Below are 18,353 nucleotides of genomic sequence, written 5' to 3' on the forward strand. Positions count from 1 at the left end.
GTTCCACTTGGGTTCCTCTCATTCACATCATGCATTGTGTTGCTGCGGCCAACCTTCATTCTTCTCCTTTCCAGGGCATATCTCCACCTCTCTAGATTTGAGAATGTATTTAGATACTCACAATCTGGGAATCCATCGTCAAATAAAAAGGAAAAACAGCGCCCTCTGCTGTTTTTCACTTCTGTTCTTGGGAGATTAAGATACTCATGGAGATACAGCATGTCACTGTGGGACATGCTGCAGCTTCATCATCACATTACTAAGACTGATTCCGAGGCCTGTTCTTCTGGTGCAGAACAGGCCATCAATGTTTTCATTTTACCCTGTGCTTGACTTCATAGATAGTTAGCTGCAGTAAAATTGCGATTCACACAACTTTTACAATGGGTTTCAAAGTGGGGTCCAGAAACCCTCAGGGGTTCTTGAGGGGCATCCCAAGCTAAATCACTATAATTCAGTTCACAGGACATCATAATAGAAAAGATTGCACTTAGTAGTAGAGAGCAAACCTCTGCCAACCCATATGCAACTGTCAAGGTATTACCACCTTAGATACGAGATAATTTTACCCTTGATTATGACCTTGTTCTTTGACCAAAAATAATCCTACTGATCATTCCAACAAATCTTACGTAAATCCACATATCTGTTCTTGATGTTGACCTTTTCAACCTAAAAGTGAATTATCTCTTTGGAAGTGATTTTGTCATTCCCACCAAGTATAGTGAAAATCCACCCAACCATGTCATTTGATGGCACAGTGACATCATGAATGGCAAAGGATGACATCACTTAATCTACTTTTGAACAAGGAATGTAATGCATCAATCATTCCTGAGATATGGATTGTGACTTTGACTTTGATTGTGACCTTTGATATTTTCAACCCAAGAATGCATTTCATCTTATCATTCCCTCATACTTTCATGACAATCCGGCCACCCGTTTTAAGGTTATTTTAACAGACAAACGCCATCCAACTATGTTATAACGTTTCCTAATCACCACTATTAACGTCTCGTACAAATAGCTATGACATTTAGAGAATTTAATTAAAAACAAAATCAGGGTCAAAATTCAGGTTGAGCTGGGTTCAACTTCCAGATACAAAGATACAAAACTACAACTGTAGCTCTGACGACGGACACACGCTCGATGACGTCAACGACCATGTTGAGCAACACAGATACAAAGTGACAAATATGAGGTGTATTTTTGTATCTTTGCATCTGCCCGTGTGAACGCAGCATAAGACCATAAGGATGGGCAACAATGTCTCATGTAAGTACATCACATGCAACAGTGTTGTGTAATTATAACATAATAACTGATAACATTTTTATGATACATTTTTTCTTTTACATTGGCTACAGGCTACATTGTAAAGTGCAATGAGTGTACGTACGACTAGGAAAGCGATATGCAGTACTATAAATGCAGTCTTACTTTATTTTCTGCTAGCTAGAATTAACACATGAGCTGTAATTCAGTGTGGTTGTCAAAGTGGGGGTCTGGGGCCCCCCAGGGAGTTCCAGGGGGTCCCCAGCCAAATGATTGATAGTTAGGAATAGGAACAAATGAACCCTTGTGTGTCTGGACCTTAACAGGTCCATTTGGTTCCATTTGTACGCTCTCAGAGTTCAATTAACACTGATGATAGTGATACTACTACAGTATAGATTGGGGTCCCAGAGATCAAAATGGTATTAAATAAGGGTACGTGGCCTAATGCATATCAAACTGGGGGTCCTTGAAATTAAAAGGTTTCAGAATTACAGCAGTACTTCCATAAAAGTCTCTTATGGGGGTCCTTGACATACGTTTTCAAATGGGGGTCCGCAGGCTAATATATGTCAATTTGGGGGTCCTTGACATGAAAAAGTTTGAGAACCACTGCTGTAATTGACTTGTGTCATGAGCTGTGTGCCTGCAAAGGATAGGAAATGCTTTGAGAGTTCAACTCATCGACAATTTATTGAACACAATAATCAGTACTACAATATCTAATTATTATATTATCATACAATTACAACAATATGTACAAATTCATCATTTGATAGACTATTTATAAAAAACCAAACAGATGCAGTAGCTAACACTTCAATATAAATATAAAAACAGCTGTCGAAAACAATTACTCCTATATATAAACTAGTGTAGTACCCGTTAGCGGCAGCGGGTACTATGTACTGAGACGTCAGTACCCATTATCAGGGTACTTTACTTTGAGGCCAGTCTATTATGTCAGTCATGTATGATACACCAACTTGGAAGAGTTCTGGGATCTCCATATGGGCAAAAAGGGATAGACACACAGCGATTCCTGGATTTATAGATAACTAGTCCATACCCGTCCGGGCATATGAGCACCCAAAGTATGTGCAGAGTTTGGGTTATGCGCTGTGCACAGACAGTATATCAGGGATGGAAATTGACTTTGTACTTGGTACCTGCAGCAGTTCCAACACACACGCAAGCGCGCGTCCCATCACGGACCCACAGAGAACACACACAAACACCCCGCTCAGGGGCGTGCGTGTGCGACCCGTCGCAAACACACACACGGACGGACATGTCGCTCCCACAAACTGGATTCACACACACACACAAATGCGCACACACACACGCACACACGGCTGGGCCCGTCGCTCCCACAACCTGGATTAGAACATTGGGATGTGTTTTTGGAGTAGTTGTGAAAATAATGTCGTCCTGTCCATGCGTTGTTGTGGTGTACTTAGGTGAACAGAGCGCATCGAGTGTAGTCCCTGCCCAGTCCATGGCCAGCAGCAGTAAATTGAGCACATGCGCAGTATGGTAGTGTTGGGCAGCAGTCATCCCATAGCTTGCAGGGCTGTAACCATGGCGACGGCTGTAACCTCCCATAGCGCAAACTCCGAATCTCCGGTGTTGACATAAAAACGCTAATAAACAGCTTACATTTTGGGAAAGTTAAAAACGGGCGTCGTTATTTGGTGCATATGCTAATAGACAATGGCTGTGTGCAAATTCAGATCAATTGCTCCAGCCATTGAGGAGAACCGGGCAGGACAGACAGGTTTTCTGTCCACATAGGTTTCCTGTCCACAGAGGTTTCCTTAGTTATACTGTATGTAGGATAATAGATGCAATTTAAGTTTTGCTTCTTTCTACATCAGTCATCTCCTTTGCTCTGAAGCCGCTTTTGTACTTTCCTCATTTTAAACTCGTTTTTCGGAGCTGATGACTGGTCCAGGCCTGTCGTCCCGTGTTATTCGGAAGAGGTAGCGGCTGGCGGACTGGAGGTTCCATTGGTACTTGGAGAGGATTCGCATGCAGTCTTCTCTGGAACACAAGCTCAGAGAGTACAGCTGTGCCAGCTGAGAGAGACAAGGAGCAAGACATAAAAACGTCAATTAGCAAGGCAAATACTCTTGTAGCAAATGCCAAATTTTTGTCCATTAAGCATGTTACCAAACCCAACTGAAAAACAAACAGGTGAGCATGTAATGTTATCTTTTTTAATTAGTCAACTGATGGTCGAACCTTTAGCTGTTGTTCAGCTCTCATTGGGTTCCAGTCATTGCGGCGAAGAGCACCATGGGCTTCCTCAATGGTCACCCCATGCACCGCCTCCATAACCTGACGAGGTAGCAGAGAAGCTGGGTCATTCACCCTGAAAGTAAGTACTTGTATCTAAAGTATAGGACAAAATGAATAATTTCATACCTTCGAGATGAGAGCGTCCTTCGTTTGCTGCACTTGAGGTGAATACCTTTCTTTCTCCCTTTCTCTGACTCTCTCCCTCTCTCGATCCCTTCCATCTTTGTTGTCCGGTTGATCATCCAGCTGTGGGGTTGATCGGGCCATGTGAGCCATCTTAGCCAGATTGCTGCCACTGTTGCCTGGTTGAGGTTGGACCTGGGGCTGCGGTGGTTGTGACTGGGGGACCATCTGTGGAGGAGGAGGCCACGACGAGCCCTGGAGGACCGGATGTACCGTGGGCCTGCGATCTCGGATCATCACCTGAGGCCTGGGGCGCTTGAAGGCAGGGGGCGGAGGCCGCGGAGGGGCCGCGATACTGGCCTCGCTGAACCTACGGGTGTCCTGTTGCACTACCATGCTACGGGCCACCATCACGTTAGGGGTGGGTCTGCCCTGCATCTCTTCTACTCTGACACTGCCACCTGCTGGATCGTTATTCCGGGACCCACTCAGCACGGATTCTAGGCTGCGAGTCATAGCTGTATAATAACAGAGAGAGACTCACTTAACCACATGAACCCTAGCATTCTGGCATCCATAGTAGGTTAATATTCGGTACAAACCACGGAATGCTATGGAAAATGGTCAGCACTAATGTGAAGTATAATGTGAGTCATAACCAATGTGCTAAACAAGTCAGACCACCAGTATGTTGCTTACTTTAAAAGCAGTAGTTAAGTGACAAAAGGAAAACATTTAGAACAGATAGACCATTGTTGGTGTTTGAATAGCATCAAATGCATCGTGTTCAACAGTACATATGCATAGCCTACAGTAAAAACATGTAGAATAGATACAACAAGCAGCCCTTGTTGGTGTTTGAATAGCATCAAATGCATCTTGTTCAACAGTACATATGCATAGCCTACAGTAAAAACACATAGAATAGATAGAACAAGCAGCCCTTGTTGGTGTTTGAATAGCATCAAATGCATCTTGTTCAACAGTACATCTGCATAGTCTACAGTATATTGCAGCTCTTACCTGCCATTTTCTGGAGATTGGAGCCCTCCTTTTCCCTGCTGGCCAGGGGAGTCCTCCAGTTTCCACTACTGTGAATGAGGTCATAATAGTAAACACACAGGAAGTATACTGACTTGACAGAAGATCAAAGTTCAATGCCTGGATTATAGTTGAAGTAATGGCCTGAATAAATTATATTGAGAGGACCTTAAGTGTGAGTTCCAAAATTGTCAAAGCTTTACATAATACCAGCTGTATGTCTTCAACCAGAAAGCTTTCTTTAGGTTATGAGTTCTGGGTTTATTCATACTTTGAATTTGTAAATGTATAATTGAGCGCTGCTTGCATTGTCAAAACACCTGAAGCTAACTGATCTGATATAAGTCTCACTGACGCTTCGATACGCTCCGGCGTGCCCCAGTTGCGCTCAGGCCGTATGTCTCCATGTCCGGCGTGGTGCAGACTGCCCTTCAGGGGGGCCGAGATGTGGGATGAGGCAGAGAGAGGAGCTGGAGTGGGGTTGGGGGCAGCATTGCTGGGGGCAGTGATATATGGTGCAGCAAGGCTGGCAGGAAACCAGCCCACCGCCAGAGTCCTCTGGTTCTGTCCCTTCCACTCACTCAGCTCCAGCCTGCACAGATAAATAAATCAGGCGTCAAATGAATACTAATACCCAGTTTTTTTTACTGTGCGCTGATATTGTTTATTCGATATTTGTATTTTTGGTGCTCTGATCTACAGCATGTGGCCTCATGCCTACGGTCGCATCACAACGCTGTGGACTCTGTGGACCTACGGTACTAATTACATTATCAGACAAAATAGTTATCAGGGCTTTAGTTTGAGAATTCTGGTAAACTACCAGCCTTAGGCTAACTACCTCGCTATCAAAACAAGCACCGTCATCACCTCAAGTCTTTAACATTAATCCCATGTACTTGAGTGCCACCAGCTTGCTATCTAGCATATTCCATATGAAAATAAATGCCCCAGTTTGCTAAAATATGGGTACAATCTAAATGTATACTGTCTCGTGGTTCTACAATACACTACAAGAAGTAGATTAGACCGGCGCGCCATGCAAGTCAGGAACGATGCAAGTTGGAAATACCCGTTGTGCAATACCATTGTTATCTGTCAGCTCCACGTGCATCACGTCACCCAGAACTATGAGTCAAATGAGGGCTGGAATCCAACTTTGAGAATGGAACATTTTAAGGCCTGTTACCGAGCTAAATAATAGACCGTTGTTTCCATAGGGTTTTCTTTCTATTATTCTCTCTCTCTTATTTCTGTGTCTCAGTGTCTCTCTCTCTCACCCATGGTCTATGATGGTCACCAGGTCACTGGCCTGCAGTGTAAGTTTCCTGGGTTCTGCAAAGTCTCTCGTTGTTTGCACCTCCATTGGCTGAGCCTGAGGAGATAGACAGAAACAGTAAGGACGAGAATCAAAGTTTGAATATACAGATTTAGTGAATACAAATAATTTGTATAGTTACAGGTACAGGTATATATAGTATAATGGACAGTGTGTGGAGGGCATTATATACGTAAGTAATGCATTATGTGATAATATTACTTTTGTTAGTAATAGCAGTAGTAACAAAGTCATAATGCAATAATTTTACAAATAGGTTAATATTATTACTGTACATTAATGCATTACTTTTAGAAAATGTTCAATTTTTAAGATTCCGACAAATTCATGGTCACTAATGAGGAAGCAGTTTAGCACCACTCACTGTTTAGACTTATTATGGACAAAATATGGACCCCAAAAAGATAGAGGGCGCTGCAGCTTCTAAGTTTGTGTGTCATCATGACATTTTGAAAGGGTATTTAACTGACATTGTAGGCTGCTAAAATATCAGTTAAATACCACCAATAACATTATTGTGCCATATTGCTATTCCATTTAGCCTCCCTTCTTCCTTTTAATATTATGCCTAGTCCTGTTGCATATAATTCAAGGCTGTTTTGTGAAAGTAACACAACAGTTACTTAACTATCTAGTAACAGACTAGTTGGCACAGAATGTATTGTAATATTGTAACATAATTTACTATTTTAAAATGAAAGTAATCCAGTATGTACTATATTAAAAGTAACTTCCCCAATACTTAAAATGGATGCATGAACATTATCACTAACTAGTACTAATTCACAAGTCACTTCAGATTCTATGTTACCAAAGTCTTACAGACAACATAATGTTTGCAATCCCCCAAAAACTGTTTAGATCCAGTGAGGGTTCATCCTAGTCATTGCTGATAAGTACAGATGCCAGCGTTGTCTCTCCATGTTGACTGACCTCTGCTACCAGTGTAGTAAGTTGACTGAGGGTCGGTCTGTCTACGGGGTTGCAGGCCCAGCACTTCCTCATCACAGCATACAGTTCCTGAGGGCAGTCTGGAGGCCTTTCCAGCCGTTCGCCCTCTCGCTCCACACGCCACAGGATCTGGTTAAGCAAAGAGGAGAGGATTGAGCCAAGAGACAATAACCACTAAGTGGTAGGTGAAGACTTCAATTCAAAATAAAATTACACAGATCGGTAGACACCAGTACAAACAGAGACAGCACCACTACTAACAACAACAAAAGAACTGGAGTGTCAAGAATAGATAGGTATCTGTGTTCACAGCCATCTACTTTGCTGGGAGACCTGATGACGTTTACTGCCATGTAATAGCGCCTCTCATCTTCTGTGACAAATATCAAAGCTCTTCACAAATATGTGCCTATGCTATGGTAAAAGAAAATATATAAAAGAAAAGCATAAAAGGGGTAGAAATAAATAACCACTATAAAAAGGTTAGCAGAAGGCTAGCCAGTAAAAATATAATAAAATTAAGTACGGAACAAACACAATGTTGAGGCTCCCCATGGAATTATGAATTCCTGCTCTGTGTTTGACACAATGCACAGCATTGGTCTGTATAGAAATGGCCATTGTAAACTTTTAGCTCTATGGTGTGTCATTATTGTGTTGCAGCAGATACACACCTGTCTGCCAGACAGGCCAAGCCAGGGCTCTTCGCAGTAGGTAAACATCTCCCACAGGGTGACACCAAACATCCACACGTCAGAGAGGTGGGAGAAGGATCCCACACGTAAGCTCTCTGGGGCACACCTGGAGGAGGAGGAGATGGATGAGACAATGGGACAGACGAAGATTAACCACATCGACCCTATTGGAGAACTGTTTCGAGGCTAGCAAAGAAAACACGGTCAAAGTAATTTGAGTTGGACTGAGTTCAACTTCATGAGGCCTCCTCACATGCAAACTGTACCAGCTCAGTAGCCTGATTAGAGTGTCCACCCTGAGATTGGGAGGTTGGGGTTAGACTCCCCAGCCGGGTCATACCAAAGACTATAAAATGGGACCCAATGCCTCCCTGCTTGGCACTAGGTATCAAGGGTTGGATTGGGGGTAAGTCCCTGCGACATAGTAGCGTCATGTCCAGGGGATGTACTTGTACATGAAGCCGCCTCACGCTACAGAAACAGGAGATAGGCTCCTGCCCTATGGGCCACATGGCTTACTATGCAAACTGTAATTACCAGGTGTGATGGCTGACTCAGCAGCCACACATAAGAGACTATAATGTATGGTAACTCTTCCTTTTGGTTTATATATTTAGTGTGTTTATTTTCAGTTGGACATTATTAACAAGTTGAAATGACATAATTTATTATTTGTTTTTCTATGAGTTTATTGGCCTTTGATTTGACTGAGTTTTCTTTGAGTTACCAGTTCTGTGGGAGGTGTTGACTGACAAACATGGACATGATGGGCTGGCCAAAGCAATGGGGATCAGCTGCTCCAGATCTACAGCTAATCGGGAGAAATTGGACTGCACCACAGTCCCTCTGTACCATGGGGTGGGGCAGGGGTTTTCAGTGTGTTTCAATGGTAGTCTTTGTCTTTTCCCCCTTTTGTGTTAATAGTGGTCTGACCCGTCCCTATATATGTCCACCTCCTGTGTCAATCTGGTTAGTTAAGTTTTCAGTTGTGTTGTTCAGTCCCACTTTGTTTTGTTATTTAGTTTAATTTCCTTTATGTTGAGCACATTTGTTTTGTTAAAACATTAATTTGCAACAACGAAAAAAGAAAAGAAAGAAAAAGAAATAAAAAAAGAGAACAATGTTTTAAAACCAACAAAGTTTTCCCTGTGTCTCTCCTTCCGACCAACTCGGTCCTTGACACCAGGACAAATCTAAACCTTGACCAGAATTGTTCCAGGTAGATTTATACAGTGCTATCCTCTTCTCTACAACTCTCACCATGCGAATGGGATCCGTCTGTGTGCACTCATAACGTAGTGGTCCGTATCCAGGGTCAGGCCCCTCATCAGGCCAAAGTCACCAATCTTGACCAAGTCTTTGGATGCCAGCAGGACGTTTCTGGCAGCCAGGTCCCTGTGGATGAATCTCCGCCCCTCGAGGTAAGCCATGCCTGCGGCAATCTGCGTGGCAAAGAGCCAGAGGCGAACCAGCGGGTACTCATAGTGTCGAGAGCGCAGGGTGTCGTACAGTGAGCCCAACATGGCCAACTCTGTTACCTAGGGGAAGGAAAGACATTTTATGGTAAATGGACTGCATTTATAGTCTCTGCACCTTTCTAGGCTTTACGGCCATTCAAAGTACTTTACAATGTGTTTCACATTCAAACACATTCACACACACCAACAGCACAGGAAACCATGCAAGGCACCGACCTGCTGCTAATTTGGAGCAGTTAGGGATTCAGTAGTCTCTCAAGCAAGACTATCTTTCCCACAATCTTTGAATGCTACAAAGAGTCTGTAATTTGTCCCAGTAAAAAATTAGAACAGAAAACTGTCATCTGCTCCTCAGACCGGAAGGGTATTAGACAAATCACGAGTGTTCACAAAAATGTATTTATTTACACGACGAAACGGGTGTGGAAGTGAGGAAATGACGTGACATCCGCTTTATTTTGTTTTCGTATAGTACTACAGACGTAGTGGGAGCCAACACCTCTGTTTTGAGAGCCTAGGGATTCAGTGTCTTGACACTTTGACATGCAGCCAGGAAGAACTGGGGCTCATTCTGGCTCCCAGACCCACCCTACCTGCTGAGCCACGGCTGCCTCATGTTATGAATGCCACTCCAAACTGCTGCTATTTGATAAATATCCATAGACCATAACATATTGGCTCGTTATTGCTTCTACCATTATGAAGTAAAAGTCCCCTCCCACTAAACTACACAAATCACTTCTCCTAATGTAACTCAATGTCCACAATCTCCTGCTATGATTCAATAGAGTGAATAATGGAATTTGTGATGGGAAAATGGAAGGCAGTGCCTGTTTGCTTCCCTCACATAGGGGAAACAAAAATCAATTACTGAGCCAAAGAAAAAACATGGAGTCTAATAATGGCATGGCCTCCCTGTCCAGTCTTTAGCTATCGATATTAAGTCACTATGTGTGTCATTTGAGAAAAAAGCAGCAGAAATCACAATACGCTATTCAGTGTCAAAGCTGCACTGCACAGGCTGGCTGATTGTGGGCATGTCGACTAGAGTGGTGAAGTCTCCTTTGCCCAAATGGAAATGGAAATGGAAAACCTTTATAAATACTTCACCAATAAGTATAAAAATGCTTCACAAGAACTAAGAGAACTTCTGGGCTCTGACAGATTCTAACCAATGACGTCTTCCGTGCCCAAATTTTGAGAATCCGAGCCAACCTGACTTTCATTATAAGTGATTGAAAGTAAAAAGTAAATATTTCAAAATGTATAGAACATCTGAACAAGAATAAGTGGGATTCTACGATCGCCTAGTGACAGTGTGCACAAGACATTTGGCGCTGATCGGTCAAGTGGTTTGTGAGAATAGACAGACAGACTCATAGGCCTTGTTCAGGCTGGCAGCCCAAATCTCTTTTCACATCCAGATTGGAGTCACAATTGGTTTCATGCAGTCTGAACAAGGCTAAGGAATGTGAATCAAATCTGATTCATAAATCAGTTTCCATGTGTTTATTTTGCTGTTCAGACTGCATAAAAGCAATACGACTCCAATCTGGATAGGCTATAAATCAGATTTGGGCTGGATTTGGGTTGCCAGTCTGAAGGCCCTGTCCACCGATCTGATTCCAATTAGGATAGGCCACAAATCTGATTTGGGCTGCCATTCTGAACAGGGCCTTAGACGGGTACCCCTTTCAAAGGCACACTGTAAAAAAGGATCTGGCCTCATAATGTTACATGTAGAACTACTCTGTAAAAACATTACCATCTTGAGTGGCTGTGTGAGCACGACGCCGTGGAGGCGGATGATGTTGGGGTGATCCAGTGACTGCATCGTGGTCACTTCTTGGAGGAAGTCTGTCAGTGTCTCTGTGTGTTTTGATAAACTTGTCCTCAGTGACTTTACCGCTACGTGCAACTGAAAAAAGAAAGAGGAAAAGGGAGTTACTAGAGGAGTGGTCGTCAACCATTTTCATGTCAAGGACTCCCAAAGTCATATGTTTTTGGCTGCAGACCCTCGTCTGAAAATATTTTGTGCTGGGGACCTCCATAACAGAAGACTGGTCAAGATATGTCAATTTTTAGAAAATAGCAGCTCTACACGCGCTGTGAGCTTGTAGATCGGTTAAATACTGTAGGTCTCAAGTGTTTAAATTGTTCCTGATTTCGCTGCAGACCCCCTGGAACCCCCTCAAGGACCCCTGGGGGTCCCCAGACCCCACTTTGAGAACTACTGATATAGTGGAGTGGAAAGAATGTAGGGGTGAATGTACTGTAGCAGAGTATTGCCTGCAGCCCAGAATCGATAGTTGCAGCCCTAATCTGACCATCATCATCAAATATGTAGGATGAAGTCCCTTACCACTCTCCCTGTAGGGGTGTGCCACTCTCCCCTCTTAACCACTCCAAAGGAACCAGAGCCCAGCTTCTCTCCAAGGATCAGTTCACTGTCTTGGATGAGAGACGGTAAAGCTGGGGCTCCAGTCTCCTGGCAGTGTCCTGGAGCCACACCGCTCCACTGGTCACCCCCCTCTGGACCACCTCGAACACCAACCACCTGTGCACACAAATGAATGAAATAACTTTGTTCTAATGGAATGAAGATGGAACATTTATCAACACATAATATATACAAGACTAGGAGGAAGATAATCAAAATGGGCAATTTTACATTGATACACTTCAATTCTGAGAACATGTGTGAAACATATATTGTACCTTGGCCATCCAGGACCGTGGCCGCATATTTATCTTATAGCGTTTCAGGGCATCCCATAATCTTCTTTGTGCTGGGTGGCATGGACAGAAGAGATGAGGGTTATATATTGAATGTGACGTTTGAGTCTGGTTTAATAGAAACCAGACAATGAAAAATAAATCATCACCTGAGCTTTTTATCTTAAGTTATTCATCGTTATTAACAATTTACTAACTATATTCACTGAGCTGTTGACCCTGCATGCCTCAGGTGAAATCCTGATGACATCACCGGGATGGAAAATACTAACTATTCTATTCTCTTAACCACAAATAAAATCTCTAAATTTCTAAATGATAAAAAACAGAGCCTATTATAAGCACATAACGCATTGCTTTTATTTTAACCCTTCCAAGCCAAATGACCTTGTACAACACATTTACAGTTTTGATTTCAAAACTCGTTTCATTTTATGCATACTTAAAGTCTCAGCTGAAAAGGACACTTTATTCCTGGAACTAGACTGAATCCATAGCTTCGTGAACCAACTGTAAACCTCATAGCAATTACAGCATTGATGAAAGGCGTGTGGTTGACTAACCAGGTTTGCTGATGCCGATGTGCTCCAGGTCAGCTTCTTTGACGTAGTCGAAGTGTTCAATGCGGGTGATGTTGAGGCCATCCCTGACGCGCAGGTAGAACTTCTCCAACTGGACTTCAGCCAGGAGCTTGTAGAGCCACTGAGTGTCCTGGTCCATCACCATGACCGTCCGTGCCAGGCACCGCCACTCTGGTTTCAAAAGGGCAAAGCTGACCATAAGGGTTTATCTGTGTACGGGCTGATTTGTTATCTTTCACACAGCAAAATCCTCAGCATGTTCATTTAACTCTGCGAGTGTGTCCGAGTCCAGTTTAGCACTAGGCATGTAAAGATATAAAATTACAATATATAAAGCACACTATATAGCCTATCCAGACAGTATATAAATATATTAATATGAGGATTTGTGTATAAAAGTAACATTTAGAAGTGTATTGCACATTGGGTATGCACAGTATCAGTCCTGCTACAATAGCAGCAGTCATGTTTGATAGTGTAACTATATTTACACAGTCCTTGTTGTGTCATGTGGAAGCAGAGAATGGCCCTTGTTGTGTTGTGATAATGATGTATAATGAGTTTGTATCCTGCTGGAAAAAGGGCGTGCTGTGAAATTCAAACAGGCAATTAACTTACTTTATGTGCCGATTGAAGTTTATTGTATGAAGGTCCTAAGAATAGCACCATTCACACCGACTAAAAATTTAAATATGGTGTTTTTATAAATGGGACAGAATTGTACACCAACACAGAATTACCAACAGAATTAAATGATGACTTCACAGATGTTACAGTACATAGCCTACATTAGATGGGATGCAATAATGGAAAGGGGTGAAAGATGATAGGAAAAACAAAGCATTAAGGAAACAAAGGAAGAGAGGGACAGATGGCTGTCGGGGAGGGCGGTTGGGCAAGGAAAGGGAAGAGTTTGAATGTTTTCCTCAAAGTCCAATGACAGAAGCTTGTGTTTTGAAGCTGTGCAAAGATGATCTTACTTCAGTCTATGCTTTTACAGGGAATCCTAGGAAGCAGTGTCACAAACGCAGACATGGAAATGCTACCTTGTCAACAGTACAGGGGTGCTCTACCAGTCCAACCTGATCTTTTTCGCACGGTAATTATGTAACAGTATCTCTACAAAAAACTACTAGATGCTCAATTGCAACGATACTGAAGACACACTGTGTGGAAATTGCTTCTGGCATGGTCACGTTCACTTGCACAACAGCCCTCTAGTTACTTCAATATCTTAATTTAAAGTAATTACACCAACACAATACTCACATCTACTGAGGTTATCCTATAAGCCCAGAGTGCAGCAGTAAGAGCAAAAGCTTGTAGTATTAATTTCCATTGATTATGAACGTTAAAACATGTAAAAGTAAAATGTATCAATAGCCATAAATCCTTGCTTGAAAGCAGAGAAATATTCTTGCGAACTGCAATAAAGTAGCCTCCCTGCGTGTTATCAGTTGGTTTACAGTGGAGGGCATGACTCAGTGGAGGCCTTAACATTCATGTGTCAACTACCCTGGAAACCCCTGGCACTTTTTAACAAATGACTGACTTTATATACTGGGTTATAAGAATTACAGTGTGCCTGCATTGAATGCCTTCCTGTGAGGTGAATGGCATGCTATAAAACATTCACACAGGACATGAGGACAGGCAAATTACCTGACACTCTTAATAACTAAAAATGAATGGACGGGGACTAGCCTGGGCATGCATAAGATGTATTTTGTTTAAATACTTTTACTGCGACAACTCCCAAACACACCCAAATATAATTCATGGCAGATTATTTCTAAAAAGGCCACTATGCAGCAAAGTAATGTAAGATCATTGGTAAACAAAGAGGTCAGTTTTGTCATGCCTGCACTGAGAGAATCCTCTCTCTCCAAGTCAATCTTTAACCAACACAGCTACTGAATAATCCTCAGTCAACTGCAATGTGTGTGGACTGCTATGTTGAATCTAGTATCTATGGCAGGGGTCTTCAACGTTTTCAGGCCAAGGACCCCCTTGCTGAGCGAGAGATGAAGCAGGCACCCCCTCTATATTGTATAAAACTTGATATTTGAGATTTCAGAAATTGAGATTTCAAATACATTTTTGCTGCTCTTTTTTCCCTCCACACCTATAACTCTTTGCCAAAAATAGCCGATCTACAAGCTCACAACGCCTCGCAGCGCGAGGCGTTGTGAGCTTGTAGATCTGCTATTTTTGGCAAAAGTTCTCCTCAGAAAAGGGATTCTAGGGTTCAAGTGGTTAATGTAAAAAAATAATCCTATCACACAAAGATTTGGCGGACCCCCTGTAGTAACTAATTCTGAGGACCCCCTAGGGGTCCCGGACCCCCTGTTGAAGACCTCTGATCTAGTAGCTATGGTTAATCACATACAAAGCATGCATTTACTAGAGTACGCTCTGATCAGGCATGATATCATTAGAAAAGCCTTCAAATTGATCAACATCAATTGTAGGCAAACAGTGCCATAGGCTAGGCATTTGATAATGGTTTAGGGATCTTTGTTTACATTTACAGGAGGCCATAGTTGCTTCCTATGGGCAGTGAACCCAATATCAAATCGAAATGTAACCAGCGGTGTAAAGTAACTGAGTACATTTACTTAAGTACTGTACTTAAGTACAATGTTGAGGTATTTTTTACGTTAGTGGAGTATCTCGAATTTTCAATACTTTTTACTTCTACTCCACTACATCTCTAAGGAAAATATTGTACTTTTACTCCACTACAATTATTTGAAACCTTTAGTTAGTTTTTAGATTTAGATTTGTATTACTAAATATACATTAACCACTTAAGCTCTATATATATTTTGACTATTTGAAAATAGCCTATCTACAAGCTCACAACGAGCTTGTAGATCTATATTTTCAAAAGATTTGTATACATTTTGAGAACTTGAAATGGGACATTCTGCATAATGAGTACTTTTACTTTTGGTACATAAAGTATATTTTTATGCCAATACTTTTGTGCTTTTACTAACGTAAATTCTGAATACCAGACTTTTACTGGCAAAAAAAGTATTTCTACATTGTGGTATTGATACTTTTACTCAAGTAGAATAATAACCAATGACATATTTCACCACTCAATGGATTAACAACAGAATCATGTAACTGTGTCAGTCTAATCTTTGTCAAGGGTGTGCCTCTCAAACAATACTGCGAGGAACTATTTCACCAGTAAACCATTAACAAGCAGTGGTGGAAAAGTGTTTTTTTTTAAGTATCAATACTGCAATGTAGAAGTACTCTGTTACAAGTGAAAGTCCGGAATGAAAAATGTACTTGAGTAAAGTACAAAAGTACTGGTATCAAAAAAAGTTTACAAATGAGTAAAATGTCAAAATAATCTTTTGAAATACCAGATCTAGATAAAATAGTAGATCTGCTATTTTGAAATGGCCGAAATGTATGGGCAGAAGTGGTTAATGTATGTTTTGTAATAATAATCAAAATCTACAAAGTAACTACATTTTTCAAATAATTGTAGTATACTTGTAGTGGAGTAGAAGTCAAAGTACTGAAAATTGGATATACTCCAGTAAAGTAAAAAATACCTCAAAATTGTACTTAAGTAAATGTACTTAGTTACTTGACACCACTGCATGCCATGCAACTGTCTAAGGATTGGAAAGATTGAGCCGTAACCGCAGACGAAAATAAACTAAAAGCCAGGTGTAATTTCGATCACACACGATAAGTTGAACTTGAAAAAGTAACGTAGTATAGCTGTGTGACTGTGTGTCTCAACCAAAGTCCAGTCACAATAGATAAGGACGGGATAACATTACCTTCCGTTAACAGAAATAACCAGTGTTGTGGAGATTGACAGGCAGTTCCTTAAACATCAGGACAACAACAGGACATAATCCATAATTGCCATTAGATCACCAGTGAAATAGGCTTTTTTCCCCTCCCCCAAATCACCACACGCTTCAGAGTTTAGCGTCTTGAAATCCTCATTTTGCGTATAGGGACTATTGGTTATAGTTTTCGGCAATCTTGTTAAACGATTCCCCTTTTCTTTTGGTGAGTCACAACAAGAGTAATCCTTTAAGAGATCTACCTGTGTGTTTCAGCTGCTCTCTAGTCTCCACCCCCTGCTTCCCGTCTCCGCCCCTTCCTGAGTCCCACCTGACCTCCCCTCTGGCAGTTCAGGTACAACTGTAACTTATCCAAACAGACAGGCTTCCTTGAATGCTTGTTGCTAAATAAAATAGGCCTATTGATCAGAGCAATATTTTGTCCTCAAAGCAGTGGTCATCTTTTGTACATATTTCTTAATAGGTCTCATACCAGTAACCTGTAAGCTGATTGTATGACGTTCTGTATAGTAGTGTATATCTGTCTGTCTCTTATAGCTATGTCATCATGATTTGTGTGCGTGGGAACTCATTTTAAACTAGCTTAGTGCTTTACGCGTTATCCAATTTAGTAGACCTTGTATTGTGAATTGTACTTCCATGTACTGTTTCTCATGTCTTACTAAATAAAGTACATCAATCAATATGTCCGTAGGCCTACATGGACATATGTACATGTTTTTATAAGATTATAATTGTTTTGATCGTAACCCAATTACTGAATGTCAGTCTCCAGGTTTTCTTCAGAATATGCATGACACTGATTCACTATGATGACAATATGACTTATTAGGAGTCCACTAGTACAGACTTTTTAGACAGTTCAAGGACTCCCATAACTCTGAGAGTGTACAAATATAACCAAATGGACCCGTATTTGGTTCCATTTGTACACTCAGAGTTCTCAGAGTTACAGACCTGTATTGGTCCATTTGGACCACCTTCAAGGAACCCCGAAGGTCCCTCGACCACTGCACTATACAGTATATTAGGAATAGCTCTTTGTGTTATTCGAATATTATTGTAAAAAAAATGTGGACAGAAATGTCCACCACAAGCCGGCATGGTGATGACCCCTGCCTCAGAGTCACCCATCAACTGCTACTGCATTCATTGTTTTTATGAAGTAGAATTAAGAAATTGCATATAAGCAGCGACGGATGTTAAAATAGGCTAGGCCTACTTTAAGGCTGTATCAACAGTGTATGATTGTCCCTCTTGCGTACAGTGACAGTGTAGGCCTACTCTACAGCTACTGTACACATGCTTGACTTAAGTTGTTAGACGAAACTTGCCAGGGGCTAAGCATGAGCCAAAGAAACTCGAGTGACTCTCCCACTCTCCTCCAGCCAGGCCTGCTGCTGTCAAACTAGTCTGGCAGGATTTTTGCCTCTCACGTGGGCTGCCATTTGAATGTAAATGCAGCAATACAGTGGAGCCCGCCTCCTTGCACCTTGCACTTCCTGGTACAGTAGGCAAATTGAGAAACTCCTCTCTCTGGATTTCTCAACAGAGGGAAAGCTTTCAAAGCACATTCAAAGTGTAGCTCTGGTCCATAGCCTGAAGGAGTTCTCCTTCAGGCTATGGACCAGAGCCTGAAGGAGTTCTCCTTCAGGCTATGGACCAGAGCTATATTGATCCCTGGAGGGACAATCTGATGCAACATACAGGATAGGTACAGAATCAAGAACCAAACCAAAGAAAAATAACAAAGATGAAGTAAAGGGGTCCTTAGTCGACTGCAAATCTCCACCAGGAGGCATACCCTACCTCTCTCCTTCTTTATCTGTGGGAATGTGAAGACACGGGGTTGTGCACGAGTAAAAAGGCATAGGGAAATGGCAGTGGTGGAAAGTACTCAAGTACTATACAATGTAGAGTCCTCTAAAAATAAAAAATAAAAATTGTACTATGTAGAGTCTACATAGTACAATTTTTATTTT

General features: G+C 41.8%; 1 protein-coding gene across 1 annotated transcript; it reads right to left on the reverse strand.

The window, feature by feature from the left end:
* Positions 1–1,947: 1,947 nt before the first annotated feature.
* On the reverse strand, positions 1,948–16,584 carry tnk1 (tyrosine kinase, non-receptor, 1). The gene is made up of 14 exons (XM_084042707.1): positions 16,339–16,584; positions 12,509–12,697; positions 11,928–11,998; positions 11,572–11,766; positions 10,975–11,127; positions 8,992–9,269; positions 7,711–7,837; positions 7,019–7,165; positions 6,027–6,121; positions 5,102–5,338; positions 4,729–4,796; positions 3,709–4,223; positions 3,526–3,621; positions 1,948–3,359 (listed from the first exon to the last, which is right to left on the reverse strand). Exons 2-14 carry the CDS (start codon positions 12,669–12,671, stop codon positions 3,201–3,203), a joined length of 2,304 nt encoding a protein of 767 aa, XP_083898833.1. The 5' UTR covers positions 12,672–12,697; positions 16,339–16,584; the 3' UTR covers positions 1,948–3,200.
* Positions 16,585–18,353: the final 1,769 nt, after the last annotated feature.

The sequence above is a fragment of the Gymnoscopelus microlampas genome (assembly GCF_963454915.1).
Source record: "Gymnoscopelus microlampas genome assembly, chromosome: 19".
Taxonomy (NCBI): Eukaryota; Metazoa; Chordata; class Actinopteri; order Myctophiformes; family Myctophidae; genus Gymnoscopelus; species Gymnoscopelus microlampas.